This window comes from Chiloscyllium punctatum, chromosome 8 (assembly GCF_047496795.1).
Source record: "Chiloscyllium punctatum isolate Juve2018m chromosome 8, sChiPun1.3, whole genome shotgun sequence".
Lineage (NCBI taxonomy): Eukaryota > Metazoa > Chordata > Chondrichthyes > Orectolobiformes > Hemiscylliidae > Chiloscyllium > Chiloscyllium punctatum.
Window position 1 is genome coordinate 133,287,603 of NC_092746.1, and position 19,461 is coordinate 133,307,063.

General features: G+C 46.1%; 2 protein-coding genes across 5 annotated transcripts in view; one reads left to right on the forward strand and one right to left on the reverse strand.

The window, feature by feature from the left end:
* The window catches only part of LOC140480939 (mitogen-activated protein kinase 15-like), a gene marked incomplete at its 5' end in the record, with an annotated part of 46,484 nt that extends 35,659 nt beyond the window's left edge, over positions 1–10,825 (forward strand). The window contains 2 exons of the mRNA XM_072576549.1: positions 42–197; positions 9,886–10,825. Coding sequence (XP_072432650.1) covers positions 42–197; positions 9,886–10,071 — 342 coding nt within the window. The remainder of the gene's footprint in view (positions 1–41; positions 198–9,885) is intronic.
* LOC140480940 (mitogen-activated protein kinase 15-like) overlaps positions 1–19,461 on the reverse strand; it is a 437,971-nt gene that overhangs the window by 92,076 nt on the left and 326,434 nt on the right. The window lies entirely within an intron of this gene.

Below are 19,461 nucleotides of genomic sequence, written 5' to 3' on the forward strand. Positions count from 1 at the left end.
TCTTGCACTGAATTCTGTTTCTGTTATGCTTGGCTCAACAGGGCCTTTCCAACTCAGAATCGCATGGCATCAAGTCAGCTCCTGTTGGCAGAAGCCGCCCGGCTTCCCACTATCACCAGACAGCTGTCAACAACATCCTAACCAGGAAGGAAGCAGGGCAGCGAGGTTTGGGAATGACTGTATCCTGTGCTCCACTGGTGAGTATCAGTGGATACAGCATCATTATGGATCAACCGCACTGACCTATAGTCTGCTCACTGCCCAGGACCAATCGCAGGAAACAGAAGCTGGAGTTTAGCTCATCAGGCCATTCGATAGAATTATGGATGCTTTGGGCATCAGCTCCACTTTCCTGCCCAGTCTTCAGTTTCCTGAGACACTAAAAATCTGTCTCTCTCAGTAGACACACCACAACCATGTGGGACAGAGAATTCCAAAGATTCACAACCTTATGACTGGAGTGATTTCTTCTCCCCTCATTCTCACCTTTCACCTCAGCGACCTGCCTCTCTATGGGGCTTTTGCCCCGAAAGGTCGATTTTCCTGCTTCTTGGTTGCTGCTTGACCTGCTGTGCTCTTCCAGCACCACACTAATCTAAACAAAGGACTGAGATCTTTGACTGGCAGTAGGGCTTTTCTGAGCAGGCTGATGCATTCCTTCAGTTTATTCAGTGGCTATAAGATCAGATCAGAGGCTAGGAACCCTGCAGCGAGTAACTCAGCTCCTAATTCCCCAAAGCCTGTCCACCTCCTACAAGGCACAAATCAGGAGTATGATGGTATATTCCCCACTTGCCCTGGATGGGGGCAGCTCCAGCAACACTCAACAAGCTTGACACCATCCAGACAAAGCAGCCACTTGATTGGCACCACATCCACAAGCATCTACTCCCTCCCCCACTGATGCAGCAGTGTTGTACTATCTGCAAGATGCACTGCAGAAACTCACCAAAGATCCTCAGGCAGCACCTTATAAACCCACAACTGCTTCATCTAGAAGGACAAGGGGCAGCAGATACATGGGAACACCACTTCGTGCAAGTTCCCTTCCAAGCCATTCACCATCCTAGTCATAGAACCATCCTGACTTGGAAATATATACCAGTTCCTTCAGTGTCGCTGGGTCAAAATCCTGAAATTCCCTCCCTCAGGGTATTGTGGCTTAGCCGATAGCACATGGACTGCAGCGGTTCAAGAAGGCAGCTCACCCCCACCTTCTCAAAGGCATTATTCTAAATATAGAACACAGTTAGGAAAAAGTCTTAAAACACCCAACTGAAACAAAGTTTCAATCAATTCCCGAACACCACTACTTTATAGTGGTTCTGATTCTGCAAGTTCATTTTTGTGAACTGTGAAATCTTGCTACATGAGCATATGCACAACTGTGAGCTTAGACTTTCTCGTCTTCTAATAATCTGCAGATTTCTACCCAGCATGCTTGGTCTGAAAGTTGCACAATCCTGAGGTTTCCTAAGCTAAGATCAATCCTTGGCTATCCTGAATCAAACCAAGGTAATGGTCCTCAATGTTAATTTCCCTGCCTTAAACCACCACAGTTAAAACAATCTTCCACTAATACGCCAGGCCATCTGTTCTCTGATACATGTTTATCAGGTTCCTGTTTGAGAAGGACTGTCTGACCTGATTATTTAGTTTTTGAAACCCTTCAGAAACTTGGTGGAGCCCATATGCCACTATTTTATACTCCAGACTTTCTAAATTATATCAATGTGTATAAAGTCAAAGACCTTTCATAATGCTATGTATGTAAGTCTTTGTGTCTGTTCTATCTATCTCTAAAGAAGAAAACTGTAAAACTATGCAAATTTAGGAGGTACATTTTAGCTACATTTTATGATTTAGAGTGGGGGAACCAAGTGTAGTGTGCCAAAGTTCGCAGATGACATTTAAAATGAGTGGAAAAGCAAAATGTGCAGAGGACACGAATTCTGCAGAGGGATATAGTAACTATAGGCCAGTGAGTGTCACTTCTGTTGTGGGCAAAGTCTTAGAGAGAATTGTAAGGGATAGGATTTATGCACATCTGGATAAGAATGATGTGATCAAGGATAGTCAGCATGGTTTTGTGAAGGGCAGGTCGTGCCTCACAAACCTTATTGAATTCTTTGAGAAGGTGACTAAGGAGGTAGATGAGGGGAAAGCGGTAGATGTGGTATATATGGATTTTAGTAAGGCGTTTGATAAGGTCCCCCATGGTAGGCTACTGCAGAAAATACAGAGATATGGCATTGAGGGTGAGTTGGAGGTTTGGATTAGGGATTGGCTGGCTGGAAGAAGACAGAGGGTAGTAGTTGATGGCAAAGGTTCATCTTGGAGTGCCGTCACTAGCGGTGTTCCGCAAGGATCTGTTTTGGGACCATTGCTGTTTGTCATTTTTATAAATGACCTGGAGGAAGGGTTAGAAGGTTGGGTGAGCAAGTTTGCGGATGATACGAAAGTCAGAGGAGTTGTAGACAGTGAGGAAGGATATGGCAGGTTACAGCGGGATATAGAGAAGCTGCAGAGCTGGGCAGAAAGGTGGCAAATGGAGTTCAATGTAGCTAAGTGTGAGGTGATTCACTTTGGTAAGAGTAATAAAAAGATGGATTATTGGGCTAATGGTAGACTACTTGGTAGTGTGGAAGAGCAGAGGGATCTTGGTGTCCATGTACGTAGATCTCTGAAAGTTGCCACCCAGGTAAATAGTGCAGTGAAGAAGGCATATGGCGTACTGGCTTTTATTGGTAGAGGAATTGAGTTCCGGAGTCCTGAGGTCATGCTGCAGTTGTATAAGACTATGGTGCGGCCACATCTGGAATATTGTGTGCAGTTTTGGTCGCCATACTATAGGAAGGATGTGGAGGCACTGGAACGGGTGCAGAGGAAGTTTACCAGGATGTTGCCTGGTATGGTAGGAAGATCCTATGAGGAAAGGCTGAGGCACTTGGGGTTGTTTTCATTGGAGAAAAGAAGGTTTAGGGGTGACTTGATAGAGGTGTACAAGATGATTAGGGGGTTAGATAGGGTCGACAATGGGAACCTTTTTCCACGTATGGAGTCAGCGATTACAAGGGGGCATAGCTTTAAATTAAGGGGGGGTAGATATAGGACTGATGTTAGGGGTAGGTTCTTCACTCAGCGAGTCGTAAGATCATGGAATGCCCTGCCAGTAGCAGTAGTGGACTCTCCCTCTTTATGGGTATTTAAGCGGGCATTGGATAGGTATATGGAGGATAGTGGGTTAGTGTAGGTTAGGTGGGCTTTGATCGGCGCAACATCGAGGGCCGAAGGGCCTGTACTGCGCTGTATTCTTCTATGTTCTATGGTCTATATAATAGGTTAGGTGAGTGGACAAGGGTCTGTCAGCTGGGGTACAGTGTTGGTAAATGTGAGGTCATCCATTTTGGTCAGAATAACAGCAAAATGGACTATTATTTAAATGGTGAAAAGTTGCAGCATGCAGCTGTGCAGAGGGAGCTGGGAATCCTTGTGCATGAATCACAATAAGTTGGTTTGCAGGTGCAGCAGGTAATTAGGAAGGCAAATAGAATGTTGTCCTTCATTGCTAGAGAGATCGAGATTAAAAACAGGGAGGTTATATTGTAGCTGTACAAGGTGCTGGTGAGGCCACACCTGGAGTACTGTGTGCAGTTTTGGTCTCCTTACTTGGGAAAAGACGTACTAGCACTGGAGGGGGTGCAGAGGAGGTTCAGTAGGTTGATACTGGAGTTGAGGGGGTTGGCTTAAGAGGTGAGTTTGAGTTGATTTTGGCTATTTTCATTGGAATCTGGAAGAATGAGGGTATGATCTTATAGAAACATATAAAATGATGAAGGGAATAGACAAGCTAGAAGCAGAGAGGTTGTTTCCACTGGCAGGTGAATCTAGATCTGGGGGACATGGCCTCACAATAAGGGGGATCAGATCTTGGACTGAGCTGAGAAGGAACGTCTTCACCCAGAGGGTTGTGAATCTGTGGAATTGCCTGCTCAGGGAAGCAGCTGAAGCTTCCTGATTGAATGTTTTTAAGGCTAAGATAGGTCGGTTTTTGAACATTAAGGGAATTAAGGGTTACGATGAGAAGGCAGGTAAGTGGAGCTGAGGCCACAGAAAGATCAGCCATGGTCTTATTGAATGGTAGAGCAGGCTCGAGGAGCCAGATGGTCTACTCCTGCTCCGAGTTCCTATGGTCTTCTGTTTTTCCCTCTCCCAGTCCCAGTTGGACCCCACATGAGGCTTAGTGTCTTGTGCAAGATGGAGGATGGGAAAATTTCTGGCTGTAAGAGCTGCTCCTTTTTTTTGAGGTATTTTAGGTGCTGGAGGTGATTTCCTCGAATTCCAGGAGCAGTAATTCCTGTTTTATATGCTGTTACATTGTTTTGGAACTTTGGAGAAAAAAGTCAAAACAACAGCAGTTTAAAAGGGAGAAGAGCAGACAAAGGAAGCATATGGTGAGGTCAGTGCGAGAGAGAGAGAGAGAGAGAGAGAGAGAACCTGCACAGTTACTGCCTTTGCTGTTTGAATTCATGTATCGCTGGACATCGGAGTGTATCTGGGAAAATTATCAAACAGTGAAATTCACAACTAATCTTGGAGGGACTGTTGGGCGAAGTTCACAGCACAGAATCAGATAAGTTAATTGTTGTTTTAAGTCTGTCCAAGAGAAAGGCTGCAGTCGTGAGTACAGTGGATTCTTTCTTGATTATATGTTTTGGAGATAAGTCTCTTGATTAAACTTAAAATATAAGCTATAACTATTAATTTAACCTGGGGCAGTGTTTGTAGAGGAATAAGATGGTGTATTTTCTGGGTCTGTAGATTGTGAAGGAGCAAAAAGGACCTTTACAGTGATATGTACTACTTGTCAGATGTGGGAGTTTAAAGAGAGTTTAAGGGTTACTGCGGATTATATCTGTCATAAATGCTGTTGGATGCGAATCTTATCAGATCGAATGGATCGGTTGGAGAGACAGATAGAGGCGATGAGGAATTTGCAACAGCAACAGTATGTGATGGATGGCAGTTATAGGAAGGGGGGAAAGTCTCAGATACAGTCACATAGATGGGTTAACTCCAGGAAGGGTAAGAGAGGTAGGCAGCTAGTGCAGGAGTCTTCTGTGGCAATCCCCATTTCAAACAGGTATGCTGTATTGGAAAATATAGGGGGTGATGGATTCTCAGGGGAACGTAGCGCGAACAGCCAAGTTTCTGGTATTGAGACTGGCTCTAATGCAATGAGGGGTACATCGAGTTTCAAGAGATCAATTGTGTTAGGGGATTCTCTAGTCCGAGGTACAGACAGACGTTTCTGTGGCCAGTAGAGAAAAAGCAGAATGGTGTGTTGTTTCACCGGTGCCAGGATCAAGGATGTCTCAGAGAGGGTGCAGAATGTTCTCACGGGGGAGAGGGGCCAGCAGGAGGTCATTGTCCACATTGGAACCAACGATATAGGAAGGGAAAAGGTTGAAATTCTGAAGGGAGGTGACAGAGTTAGGCAGGAATTTTAAAAGGAGGTCCTCAAGGGTAGTAATATCTGGATTACTCCCGGTGCTACGAGCTAGTGAGGGCAGGAATAGGAGGATAGTGCAGATGAATGCATGGCTGAGGAGCTGGTGTTTGGGAGAAGGATTCACATTTTTGGATCATTGGAATCTCTTTTGGGGTAGAAGTGACCTGTACAAGAAGGATGGATTGCACCTAAATTGGAAGGGGACTAATATACTCAGAGTAGTAAGGGTATGGAATGCTTTGCTTGCATCGGTAGTAGATTCACCAAGTTTAAGTGCATTTAAGTCGTCATTGGACAGGCAAATGGATGTACATGGAATAGTGTAGGTTAGATGGGCTTCAGATTGGTATGACAGGTTGGCGCAACATCGAGGGCTGAAGGGCCTGTACTGCGCTGTAATATTCTACTGGCAGGGAAATTTGCAAGAACTGCTTGGGAGGATTTAAGCTAGTAAGGTGGGGGGGTGGGGGTGGGGGGGGTGGGACCCAGGGAGATAGTGGGGAAAGAGATCGATCTGAGACTGGTACAGTTGAGAACAGAAGTGAGTCAAACAGTCAGGGCAGGCAGGGACAAGGTAGGACTAATAAATTAAACTGCATTTATTTCAATGCAAGGGGTCTAACAGGGAAGGCAGATGAACTCAGGGCATGGTTAGGAACATGGGACTGGGATATCATAGCAATTACAGAAACATGGCTCAGGGATGGGCAGGACTGGCAGCTTAATGGTCCAGGATACAAATGCTACAGGAAGGATAGAAAGGGAGGCTATAGAGGAGGGGGAGTGGCATTTTTGATAAGGGATAGCATTACAGCTGTACTTAGGGAGGATATTCCCGGAAATATATCCAGGTTGGTTAATTGGGTGGAACTGAGAAATAAGAAAGGGATGATCACCTTATTGAGATTGTATTATAGACCCCCCAATAGTCAGAGGGAAATTGAGAAACAAACTTGTCAGGAGATCTCAGCTATCTGTAAGAATAATAGGGTAGTTATGGTAGAGGATTTTAACTTTCCAAACATCGACTGGGACTGCCATAGTGTTAAAGGTTTAGATGGAGAGGAATTTGTTAAGTGTGTACAAGACAATTTTCTGATTCAGTATGTGGATGTACCTACTAGAGAAGGTGCAAAACTTGACTTACTCTTGGGAAATAAGGCAGGGCAGGTGACTGAGGTGTCAGTGGGGGAGCACTTTGAGGCCAGCGACCATAATTCTATTAGTTTTAAAATAGTGATGGAAAAGGATAGACCAGATCTAAAAGTTGGAATTCTAAATTGGAGAAAGGCTAATTTTGACGGTATTAGGCCAAGAACTTTCAAAAGCTGATTGGAGGCTGGAAAATGGGAAGCCTTCAGAAATGAGATAACAAGAATCCAGAGAAAGTATATTCCTGTTAGGGTGAAAGGGAAGGCTGGTAGGTATAGGGAATGCTGGATGACTAGAGAATTTGAGGGTTTGATTAAGAATAAAAAGGAAGCATATGTCAGGTATAGACAGGATAGATCGAGTGAATCCTTAGAAGATTATAAAGGCAGTAGGAGTATACTTAAGAGGGAAATCAGGAGGGCAAAACAGGGACATGAGATAGCCTTGGCAAATAGAATTAAGGGGAATCCAAAGGGTTTTTACAAATATTTAAGGACAATATTTAAGGGAGAGAATAGGCCCCCTCAAAGATCAGCAAGGCGGCCTTTGTGTGGAACCACAGAAAGTGGGGGAGAAAGTAAATGAATATTTTGCATCCGTATTTACTGTGGAAAAGGATATGGAAGATATAGACTGTGGGGAAATAGATGGTGACATCTTGCAAAATGTCCAGATTACAGAGGAGGAAGTGCTGGATGTCTTGAAATCCCCAGGACCTGATCAGGTGTACCCGAGAACTCTGTGGGAAGCTAGAGAAGTGATTGCTGAGCCTCTTGCTGAGATATTTGTATCATCGATAGTCACAGGTGAGGTGCTGGAAGACTGGAGGTTGGCAAACGTGGTGCCACTGTTTAAGAAGGGCGGTAAAGACAAGCCAGGGAACTATAGACCAGTGAGCCTGACCTCGGTGGTGGGCAAGTTGTTGGAGGGAATCCTGAGGGACAGGATGTACATGTATTTGGAAACGCAAGGACTGATTAGGGATAGTCAACACAGCTTTGTGTGTGGAAATCATGTCTCACAAACTTGATTGAATTTTTTGAAGAAGTAACAAAAAAGATTGATGAGGGATGTGATCTATATGGACTTCAGTAAGGTGTTCAACAAGGTTCCCCATGGGAGACAGATTAGCAAGGTTAGATCTCATGGAATACAGGGAGAGCTAGCCATTTGGATACAGAACTGGCTCAAAGGTAGAAGACAGAGGGTGGTGGTGGAGGGTTGTTTTTCAGACTGGAGGCCTGTGACCAGTGGAGTGCCACAAGGATCGGTGCTGGGCCCTCTACTTTTTGTCATTTACATAAATGATTTGGATGTGAGCATAAGAGGTACAGTTAGTAAGTTTGCAGATGACACCAAAATTGGAGGTGTAGTGGACAGTGAAGAGGGTTACCTCCGATTACAACAGGATCTGGGCCAATGGGCTGAGAAGTGGCAGATGGAGTTTAATTCAGATAAATGGGAGGTGCTGCATTTTGGGAAAGCAAATCTTAGCAGCACTTATACACTTAATGGCAAGGTCCTAGGGAGTGTTGCTGAACAAAGAGACCTTGGAGTGCAGGTTCATAGCTCCTTGAAAGTGGAGTCGCAGGTAGATAGGATAGTGAAGAAGGCGTTTGGTATGCTTTCCTTTATTGGTCAGAGTATTGAGTACAGGAGTTGGGAGGTCATGTTGTGGCTGTACAGGACATTGGTTGGGCCACTGTTGGAATATTGCGTGCAATTCTGGTCTCCTTCCTATCGGAAACATGTTATGAAACTTGAAAGGGTTCAGAAAAGATTTACAAAGATGTTGCCAGGGTTGGAGGATCTGAGCTACAGGGAGAGGCTGAACAGGCTGGGGCTGTTTTCCCTGGAGCGTCGGAGGCTGAGAGGTTTACAAAATTAAGAGGTGCAAGGATAGGATAAATAGAAGAAGTCTTTTTACTGGGGCCGGGGAGTCTAGAACTAGAGAGCATAGGTTTAGGGTGAGAGGGGAAAGATATAAAAGAGACCTAAGGGGCACCATTTTCACACAGAGGGTGGTACGTGTCTGGAATGAGCTGCCAGAGGATGTGGTGGAGGCTGGTACAATTACAACATTTAAGAGGCATTTGGTTGGGTATATGAATAGGAAGGGTTTGGAGGGATATGGCCGGGTTCTGGCAGGTGGGACTAGATTGGGTTGGGATATCTGGTCAGCATGGACGGGTTGGACCGAAGGGTCTGTTTCCATGCTGTGCATCTCTATGACTCTATGACACAGTGGCAGTCTTGCCACATTTTGGCAGATGATCTGAGTTCAAGTCCTAGTTCCCCTAGAATCTGTCAGGACATGTCTGAACAAGTTGATTCATGTTTTTGAAAGCTGAGATGAGATTGAGGGTTAATGGAATAGGGCTTGAGGGAACATGAGGAGCTGTTTGGTCACATGGAGGTTAAACATGGATATAAATGGTCTGGGTTCCATGTATTCACTGTAATGTGCGGAAGTGAATGCTGTGTTTTAAATTCAGGAGCTTCTCTCACCTGAGTTTGATTATATTGTGATATAGATATGTGGCTGAAAATGAATATTTACATTTACATGTAAATTTGCATTCTGCTGTTCAAAGGTTTAACATCATTGATTGGTGGGACAGTGGTTTGGATCAGCACTGATGACTGGTCATCTCTTTCTGCTTCTGGATTAGTGGTGCTGGAAGAGCACAGCAGTTCAGGCAGCATCCAAGGTTCTGCTTGTCTTGTTCTCTCACTCGCTCTGTCTCTCCTGTGTCTCTCTCTTGCCTTGCTATCTCTCCCCTCTCCTTCCCTCCCACTCTCTCTCCCTCCCACTCTCTCTCCCTCCCACTCTCTCTCCCTCCCACTCTCTCTCCCTCCCACTCTCTCTCCCTCCCACTCTCTCTCCCTCCCACTCTCTCTCCCTCCCACTCTCTCTCCCTCCCACTCTCTCTCCCTCCCACTCTCTCTCCCTGTCTCGGTGCCTCTTTCTCTGTCTCTGCCTCACTCACTCTCTCTATTTCATGTTGCCTTCACCTCTCTCTCCCTGTCTCTTGATCTCTCTTTTTCTGTTTCTCCTGTCTCTCTCTCTCTCTGTCTCTCTCTCTCTGTCTGGCCACAGCTGCTGCCTGCCTCGCAGTTGGTGTATCTGCCTGTACTATTTTGGGTTTTGATAGGGTCAAGTGCTCTGAGCTATGTTTTGTGAAATACTTTGGGAGAAAGCTTGTATTCCTGTTTTGCAGAATCAGAGGCCACAGTCACAACCACGAGAGAGCCGCCCCTTTAAGAAGATGTTCCAGATGACGTCGAATATGGAAGCAGCAGGGAATCCAAAAGCTGCTTGGGGCAGCTATTGCCAGACCTACGGGGTTATCAGTCAAACTGGGCTAGAAAACCTGCGTCACCTGCAGATCCAAAATAAGCCGTAGCTCCCCAGGACAGCACAGGTCAGACAGTGCACTGGGTGGGGTGCGCCAATAGGGAACCTGCGCGAGAGTTATACAAGAATCAGCTGTCGGCAATCATCCAGTCCAGTGGCTTGGCAAACACTTTCAGCTGGGAATGTTCCACAAGTGCCAAAACCATTAGGACATCAGCACCTGATCGGAAAAAAATGACCTTTTAATGTGAATGATTAACTCTATGCAATCAGCCATGTGGAGAAACTGGTACCTTGTTCCACTGATGTGGATCCCACAGTATGATGATCTCTCCTTTAGCCTGTCCTCTCATTACAACCTGCAGAGTTGGATACACATCACAGCTCTGTCTGCTGCTCTCTGACACGCACTCTGTCTTGAATAGGCCTGTGAAAGTGCCTTTAGGGTATGAGATGGGATTGTCATCGTAGGGGAACCTGGAGTTGGGTGGGGATTTTGTCTGTGTCTGGGGTCTGTGATTCAGACTGGAATTCCTTTCCAGCCTGAGTCCAGGATTGAGTGGGCTTGACTCCCGCTTTGAATTGTTGATGGCCTTTCCTCAGTTCTCCAACCAATCTCACCCAGGGATTTGACTCCACTCAAGAACTTGGTTTTAACTGTTTGTGATTCCTGTTTTCTGTAAATATTTGCTTGGGGAATGTTTGATAATTGACCACAAATCTTTTGTTAAAATGAATATCTGTAGCTATGTCAGAAATGTCAGTGATTTTTCTAGATGTTTAATAAACACACAACAAATTTCTCTGTTTCTTTATTCGAATGTTATTCTCATCACCAAAACACAACAGCTGATAGAGTAGCACACCCTTCCCCAATCTAGTCAGTGTGCCTCGATAGCAATGACCTGGGAGAAGCAGTGAGTACGTGACAGTGCAGCACTCCCTCGGCACTGACCCTCCGACAGTGCGGCGCTCCCTCGGCACTGACCCTCCGACAGTGCAGCACTCCCTCGGCACTGACCCTCTGACAGTGCGGCGCTCCCTCGGCACTGACCCTCCGACAGTGCGGCACTCCCTCAGCACTGACCCTCTGACAGTGGGGCACTCCCTCCGTTGTCCCGTTTTGCTGGGCCTACCAGTTGGTCATCAAACCGTTCTTGCAGTCGTCACAAAATTAAAGTCTTTATGGAAGTACACAAGTTTCCCCCTATTATTTCTGGCTTTTTAGTCCCAGGTTAACAAAGCACAAATTATGTTCTGTGTTTAACAAGAATTTCTATTTGTTGCAAAGAAATGCAAAGCTGCCCTAGTTTCGCCAGATGAGAGGGCCAAAAGAGACAATTGGTGTAGGTTTTGCCTGAGAGTCGTACAGCTCAGGTAGTGTTGAGAAGGAGGGTGCTTCATGGTGATCTTAGCTACTGTGAGTATTAAACCCAAAGTTAGTATCATTTTGTATTAGTTAGCTGCATAATTTCTCTCTGGGCTAAACCTTCTGAAGAGAAAGCTGAATGTTGGAGTGAGAGGTCGTGAAGAGATCGCCATGATCGTTTCACTGGTAAAGTGTCCTTGATTAATTACTAGTTCTTATGCAACTCGACGAGTTAAAACACTAACCGCCTTACCAAACTCTCCTTATACACGTGCATACACACACACGCAAGGCATTGGTGTCGTTGGTCATTAAAAACTCAGAAGGCAGGTCCCTGCTCTGTATCTGTTGCGATTGCTGGAGTGATTCTTTTCCCCTTGCCAAGACCTTTTTGTCCTCAATCTCTCTCTCCCAGGTATATTCACTGGTGTACTGGAGGCTTTCAATAGCTGGTTAACAAATTATAAATTCCAGCACTCACTAGTTGGAATAAACTGGCTTTCTTCAGATTTGAGGTATATTTATATTGCAGAGAAAAGGTCCAAACAGTAGTCTGGACGTCGGATGTAAGTTAATCAGGAGCTGAAATTGGCCGATTGCAAAGATGTTACTACAGTTGTTATGGGGGATTTTAACATGCAGGTAGACTGGGAGAATCAGGATGGTATTGGACCTCAAGAAAGAGACTTTGTGGAGTGCCTCAGAGATGGATTCTTAGAGCAGCTGGTGCTGGACCTGACCAGGGAGAAGGCAATTCTGGATCTGGTATTGTGCAACGGACCAGAATTGATCAGGGACCTCGAAGTGAAGGAGCCATTGGGAAGTAGTGACCATAATACAATAAGCTTCAATCTGCAATTTGAGAGGGAGAGGGTACAATCGGAAGTGACAATATTTCAGTTGAATAAAGGGAACTATGGAGCTATGAGGGAGGAGCAGGTCAAAGTTCAATGGTGCAATACCTTAGCAGGGATGACTGTGGAGGAACAATGGCGGATATTTCTGGGTATAATGCAGAAGTTGCAGGATCAGTTCATTCCAAAAAGGAAGAAAGATCCCAGGAGGAGGCAGGGGTGGCCATGGCTGACGAGGGAAGTTAAGAAACATATAAAGTTAAAAGAGAAAAAGTATAACATAGCAAAGATAAGTGGGAAAACGGAGGACTGGGAAGCTTTTAAAGAGCAACAGAGGATTACTAAGAAGGAAATACGCAGGAAAGAAAATGAGGTACAAAGGTAAACTGGCCAATAACATAAAGGAGGATAGTAAAAGCTTGTTTAGGTGTGTGAAAGGGAAAAAAATGGTTAGGACTAAACTTGGGCCCTTGAAGACAGAAACAGGGGAATATATTGCGGGAACGGAGAAATGGCAGAAGAATTGAATTGGTACTTCAGATCTGTGTTCACTGGGGAAGACACAAGCAATCTCCCTGAGGTAACAGTGGCTGAAGGACCTGAACTTAAAGGGAATTTATATTTGCCAGGAATTGGTGTTGGAGAGACTGTTAGGTCTGAAGGTTGAGAAGTCCCTGGGGCCTGATGGTCTACATCCCAGGGTACTGAAGGAGGTGGCTCGAGAAATCGGGGATATGTTGGTGATTATTTTCCAGAGTTCAATGGATTCAGGATCAGTTCCTGCGGATTGGAGAATAGCTAATGTTATACCACTTTTTAAGAAAGGTGGGAGAGAGAAAGCAGCAAATTATAGACCAGTTAGTCTGACCTCAGTGGTGGGAAAGATGCTGGAGTCTATTATAAAGGATGAAATTACAACACATCTGCATAACAGGATAGGTCAGAGTCAGCTTGGATTTATGAAGGGGAAATCATGCTTGACTAATCTTCTGGAATTTTTTGAGGATGTAACTCTGAAGATGGAGAAGGGAGATCCAGTGGATGTAGTGTACCTGGACTTTCAGAAAGCTTTTGATAAAGTCCCACATAGGAGGTTAGTGAGCAAAATTAGGGCGCATGGTACTGGGGGCAAAGTACTAACTTGGATTGAAAGTTGGTTGGCTGATAGGAAACAAAGAGTAGTGATAAACGTCTCCCTTTCGGAATGGCAGGCAGTGACCAGTGGGGTACCGCAGGGATCAGTGCTGGGACTGCAGCTTTTTACAATATATATTAATGATATAGAAGATGGTATTAGCAATAACATTAGCAAATTTGCTGATGATACTAAGCTGGGTGGCAGGGTGAAATGTAAGGAGGATATTAGGAGATTACAGGGTGACCTGGACAGGTTAGGTGAGTGGTCAGATGCATGGCAGATGCAGTTTAATGTGGATAAATGAATGGTTATCCACTTTGGTGGCAAGAACAGGAAGGCAGATTACTACCTAAATGGAATCAATTTATGTAAAGGAGCAGTACAGAGAGATCTGGGTGTTCTTGTACACCAGTCAATGAAGGTAAACATGCAGGTACAGCAGGTAGTGAAGAAGGCTAATAGCATGCTGGCCTTCATAACAAGAGGGATTGAGTATAGAAGCAAAGAGGTTCTTCTGCAGCTGTACAGGGCCCTGGTGAGACCACACCTGGAGTATCGTGTGCAGTTCTGGTCTCCAAATTTGAGGAAAGACGTTCTGGCTATTGAGGGAGTGCAGCGTAGGTTCACGAGGTCAATTCCTGGAATGACGGGACTACCTTACACTGAAAGACTGGAGCAACTGGGCTGTATACCCTTGAGTTTAGAAGACTGAGAGGGGATCTGATTGAGACGTATAAGATTATTAAAGGATTGGACACTCTGGAGGCAGGAAACATGTTTCCGCTGATGGGTGAGTCCCGAACCAGAGGACACAGCTTAAAAATAAGGGGTAGACCATTTAGGACAGAGATGAGGAGAAACGTCTTCACCCAGAGAGTGGTGGCTGTGTGGAATGCTCTGCCCCAGAGGGCAGTGGAAGCCCAGTCTCTGGATTCATTTAAGAAAGAGTTGGATAGAGCTCTCAAGGATAGTGGAGTCAAGGGTTATGGAGATAAGGCAGGAACAGGATACTGATTAAGGATGATCAGCCATGATCATATTGAATGGTGGTGCAGTCTCGAAGGGCAGAATGGCCTACTCCTTCACCTATTGTCTATTGTCTATTGTCTTCCCCGCCTGTCCCAACTAACTGAAAGTTAGCTCAGTTTGCTGGACAGCTAGTTTACAATGCAGAGTAATAGCAGCTTGGCTTCAATTTCTGTACTAGATGAGGTTACCGGGATTCTCCTCAATGACTCACAGCACGGAAACAGACCCCTCGGTCCAACCCGTCCATGCTGACCAGATAACCCAACCCAATCTAGTCCCACCTGCCAGTACCTGGCCCATATCCCTCCAAACCCTTCCTATTCATATACCCATCCAAATGCCTTTTAAATGTTGTAATTGTACCAGCCTCCACCACATCCTCTGGCAGCTCAATCCATACACGTACCACCCTCTGCGTGAAAAAGTTGCCCCTTAGGTCTCTTTTATATCTTTCCCCTCTCATCCTAAACCTATACCCTCTAGTTCTGGATTCCCCGACCCCAGGGAAAAGACTTTGTCTATTTATCCTATCCATGCCCCTTATGATTTTGTAAATCTCTATAAGGTCACCCCTCAGCCTCCGACGCTCCAGGGAAAACAGCCCCAGCCTGTTCAGCCTCTCCCTGTAGCTCAGATCCTCCAACCCTGGCAAAATCCTTGTAAATCTTTTCTGAACCCTTTCAAGTTTCACAACATCTTTCCGATAGGAAGGAGACCAGAATTGCATGCAATATTCCAAGTGCAGCAATCCCTTCCACAATCGTTGTGTTTTAAAACAGGCTTTTACCCATTTCAGTTCACAATCAAAAAGTCAGGGAAATAAAAAGACAGCGTCTTTACATGCCTCCATCCTGATAGGATGAAACACTTTTACAAATTCGTTTTAAAACTTCATCCCTTTTGTAATCTTAAAAACCGTAGTATTTATAGTCTTTAACCTTTAATTTCCCCCAGCACAGTACACTTGGGATAATATATCTGCAATTAGGTTAGATTTTACAGCAATGTGAATATTTTCCACATCAATGATTGAAACAAAAGATTCAAGCTGAATACACTCAGAAAAAGGGTCAGAAACTTGCATAATCTTTGAGCAGTATTTAAATATTCATTTGCATTGCCATAACCTCCAGGGCTATGGGTCAAAAAGAAATGGGATTTTGTGAAGTCAGATCTTTGTTTACCAGCACAGCAGGATGGGCCGACTGGCTTCTTTATGGGCTGCGTGTGGTGTTGGAAAAGCACAGCAGGTCAGGCAGCGTCCAAGGAGCAGGAGAATCGACGTTTCGGGCATTAAGCCCTTCATCAGCAATGAGGTTGTGAGCCGAGGGGGTTCTGAGAGATAAATGGGAGGGGGGTTGGGCTGGGGGGTGAAGGGGGGGGAAGGTAGCTGAGTGTGCGATAGGTGGATGGAGGTGGGGGTAAAGTTGATAGGTCAGATGGGAGGGTGGAGCGGATAGATGGGAGGGAAGGTGGACAGGTCAAGAGGGCGGAGCTGGGTTGGAGGCTTGAAACTGGAGTAAGATGGGGGGAGGGGAAATGAGGAAACTGGTGAAATCCACATTGATCCCGTTTGGTTACAGGGTCCCAAACCGGAAGATGAGGCGTTCTTCCTCCAGGCGTTGGGTGGTGAGGGAGTGGCGATGGAGGAGGCCCAGGACCTGCATGTCTTTGGTGGAGCGGGAGGGGGAGTTGAAGTGTTCAGCTACAGTGCGGTGGGTTTGGTTGGTGTGGGTGTCTCAGAGATCGTTCTCTGAAATGATCCGTAAGTTGGCGTCCTGTCTCCCCAATGTAGGGGACACCACATTGAGAACAATGGACACAGTGGATGATGTGTGCGGAATTACAGATAAATTTCTGTCGGATGTGGAAGGATTCTTTGGGGCCTTGGATGGAGATGAGGCGAGTGGTGTGGACCCAGGTTTTGCACTTCCTGCAGTGGCAGGGGAAGGTGCCGGAGTGGGGTGTGGGCTGGTGGGGGTATGTGGTTCTAATGAGGGTGTTGTGGAGGGAATGGTCTCTCCAAAATGCTGACAAGGGTGAGGAGGGAAATATATCCGTAATAGGCGATGGGATCTGTTTGTAGGTGGCGGAAATGGCGGAGGATGATGCGATGTATACAGAGATTGGTGGAGAGGACTGGGTGGGGGTGGGGGTGGGGGTTGTTCAGTCCTTGTTGCAATTGGACGGGTGGGGTTCAAGGGCAGAGATGCAGGTTGTGTATGAGATGTGCTGGAGGGCATCATCAACCACGTGGGAGGGGAAATTGTGTTCTTTGAAGTAGGAGGTCATCTGGGATGTTCTAGGGTGGAATTGGTTCTCCTGGGAGCAGATGTGGCTGAGGCAGAGGAATTGGGAATAAGGGATAGTGTTTTTACAGGAGGCAGGGTGGGAGGTGTTGTGTTCTAGGTAGCTGTGAGAGTCAGTGGGTTCGTAGTAGATGTCCGTGGTTAGTCGATTGCTGGAGATAGTGATGGAGAGGTCTAGGAAGGGGAGGGAGGTGTCTGAGATGGTCCAGGTGAACTTAAGGTCAGGGTGGAAGGCATTGGTGAAGTTGATGAACTGTTCAACCTCCTCGTGGGAGCACAGCCTGGGGTCGATACAGTCATCAATGTAGCAGAGAAACAGGAATCTCCTCACTTTCTCCTTCTCTATGTGCTGGAAATATCCTGAAAAAGGTGGTGAAAGTAGAATCCTTGAAACTTTTGAGTTAGATGTCGAGACATTCTTTTAAGGGGGTGAAAGGTTATCAGAGAATCTGAGGTGAAAATCGAATCAAACACGATCTTATTGAATGGCGGAACAGACTCAAGGGACAGTGCGACCTTCCCTTGCACCTTGTTTATATATCCCCTCTCTCCCAGTCTATTTGTCACTCCCTTGGTTCCTTACTCTGTTCCACTCGCCCTCTGTATGTCTCCTCTCTGTCCCTGTATTTCCAATGGAATGTTTGTGATGTGCAGGGCCAAACTGTGCCTGATGTTTTGGTTACAAACACTTCTTAAGGTACAGGAGCAGACTTAGGCCATTCAGCCCATCAAGTCTGTGCCACCATTCGATCATGGCTGATATGTTTCACAACCCCTTTTTCCTGCCTTCTCCCTGGAACGTTTGAACCTTTTATTAATCAAGAAGTTATTCACCTCTGTTTTAAATACACTGTGACTTGCCTCAGCAGCCCTCTGCAACACTGTTTTCCACAGAGTCACCCCGCTCTGGCTGAAGAAATTCCTCCTCATCTCAGTTCTGAACGGTTGTCCCTTCACCTTGAGGCTGTGCCCTTGGGTCCTCGTCTCTCCTACTGTTGGAAACATCTTCTCCATGTCCTCTCTCTCTCCGGGCCTCTCAGTATTGTATCCATTTTAAGCAGATCATCCCGAACCTCATCTTTCTAAACGCCATTGAGTACAGAATCAGAGTCCTTAAGCTGTAAAACTTACCCACATCAAGTGGAGACATCCCCAGAGAGGATTTGTTTAAACAACCAGGTTCCCATGTCAGAATGTTCCTGGATCGATTGTGAAATTACTTAAACTGGCCTAAATGGGAGGAATTTGCAGACTGATCTATCTGCACAGTATGCCACTTTGGCCAAAGAACTTAGAGACCCACTGGAAACTGAAACTCTCTGCAGTAGACACCCACCTCCCTCACCCTCCAATTAACCCCCCTCACCACCCCCACCTCCCCCACCCTCCACCTCCCCCCCAAAACCTGGCAGCAGACACAGGGTTGACAGAGGTCTGTGTGATAGGATGGTCCAAGTTGAGGCATACAATCCCAGAGTTTAGATCAGTGTGGTGCTGGAAAAGCACAGCAGGTCAGGCAGCATCCGAGGAGCAGGAAAATCGACGTTTCAGGTGTTCCTGATGAAGGGCTTTTGCCCGAAATGTCGATTTTCCTGCTCCTCGGATGCTGCCTGACCTGTTGAGCTTTTCCAGCACCACTCTAATCTAACTCTGGTTTCCAGCATCTGCAGGTCTCACGTTTGCCTAGCTGCTTACAATCCCACACTGACGCAATGCTGCACAGTGAGATTTACATGTGGTTGTGTGGATTTGTTTGTAGAGCAGGTGGAGTCAGACAGGTGGAAGGTGAAGAGACAAGGTACTCACACGAACTGAGCAGAGGGTGGGACAGACACTGACACGCAATCAAAAAGACAACAGCAAGGAGCTGAGAGAATCAATCCGGCCTGGAACACCGCTCTGGGAAACGACAAGATCTCCCAATGGAACCAGGGAATAGCTCAGAGAGACTTCACAAAGACACAGGTGAGTGGGCGTCCCCATCAGAGTGAACCAGTTGGTGTAAATGTGTATTTAATATTCCATCCAGTCCAACCCCATTCCCCCACATGCCCTGCACACTTTAATATCCCACCCATTCTAATCCCCACTTTGCCCCTCACTTTGGAAGGTGCCATCGAAGCAGACTGCTTTGTCCTGGATGGTGTTGAGCCTCTTGAGTGTTGTTGGAGCTGCCCCCATCCAGGGCACGTGGGGAGTATTCCATCACACTCCTGCCTTGTGCCTTGTAGGTGGTGGACAGGCTTTGGGGAGAGAGGAGGTGGGTTACTTGCTGCAGGATTCCCTGACCTGACCTGCTCTTGTAGTCATTCTGTTTATGTGGCAAGTCCAATTTACTTGCTGGTCAATAGTAACTCCAGATATGTTGATAGTGGGGGAGTCAGTGATGGGAACACCATTGGATGTCAAGTGGCAGTGATTAGATTGTCTTTTATTGGAGATGGTCATTGCCTTGTCTTTGTGTGGCACAAACTTTATAGTCCCTTGTCAGCCCAAACCTGGATATTGTCTCGACCTCGTTGTGTTTGAACATGGACATGGTCTGCTTCAGTACCTGAGGAGTCGCAAATGGTGCTGAACGTTGTGCAATCATAAGTGAACATTCCCAATTTTGACCTTATGATGGAGGCAAGGTCATTGATGAAGCAGCTGAAGATGATCGGGTGGAGGACACTACCCTGAGGGACTCCTGCAGAGATGTCCTGGAGCTGAGATGACTGACCCTCCACAATCACAACCA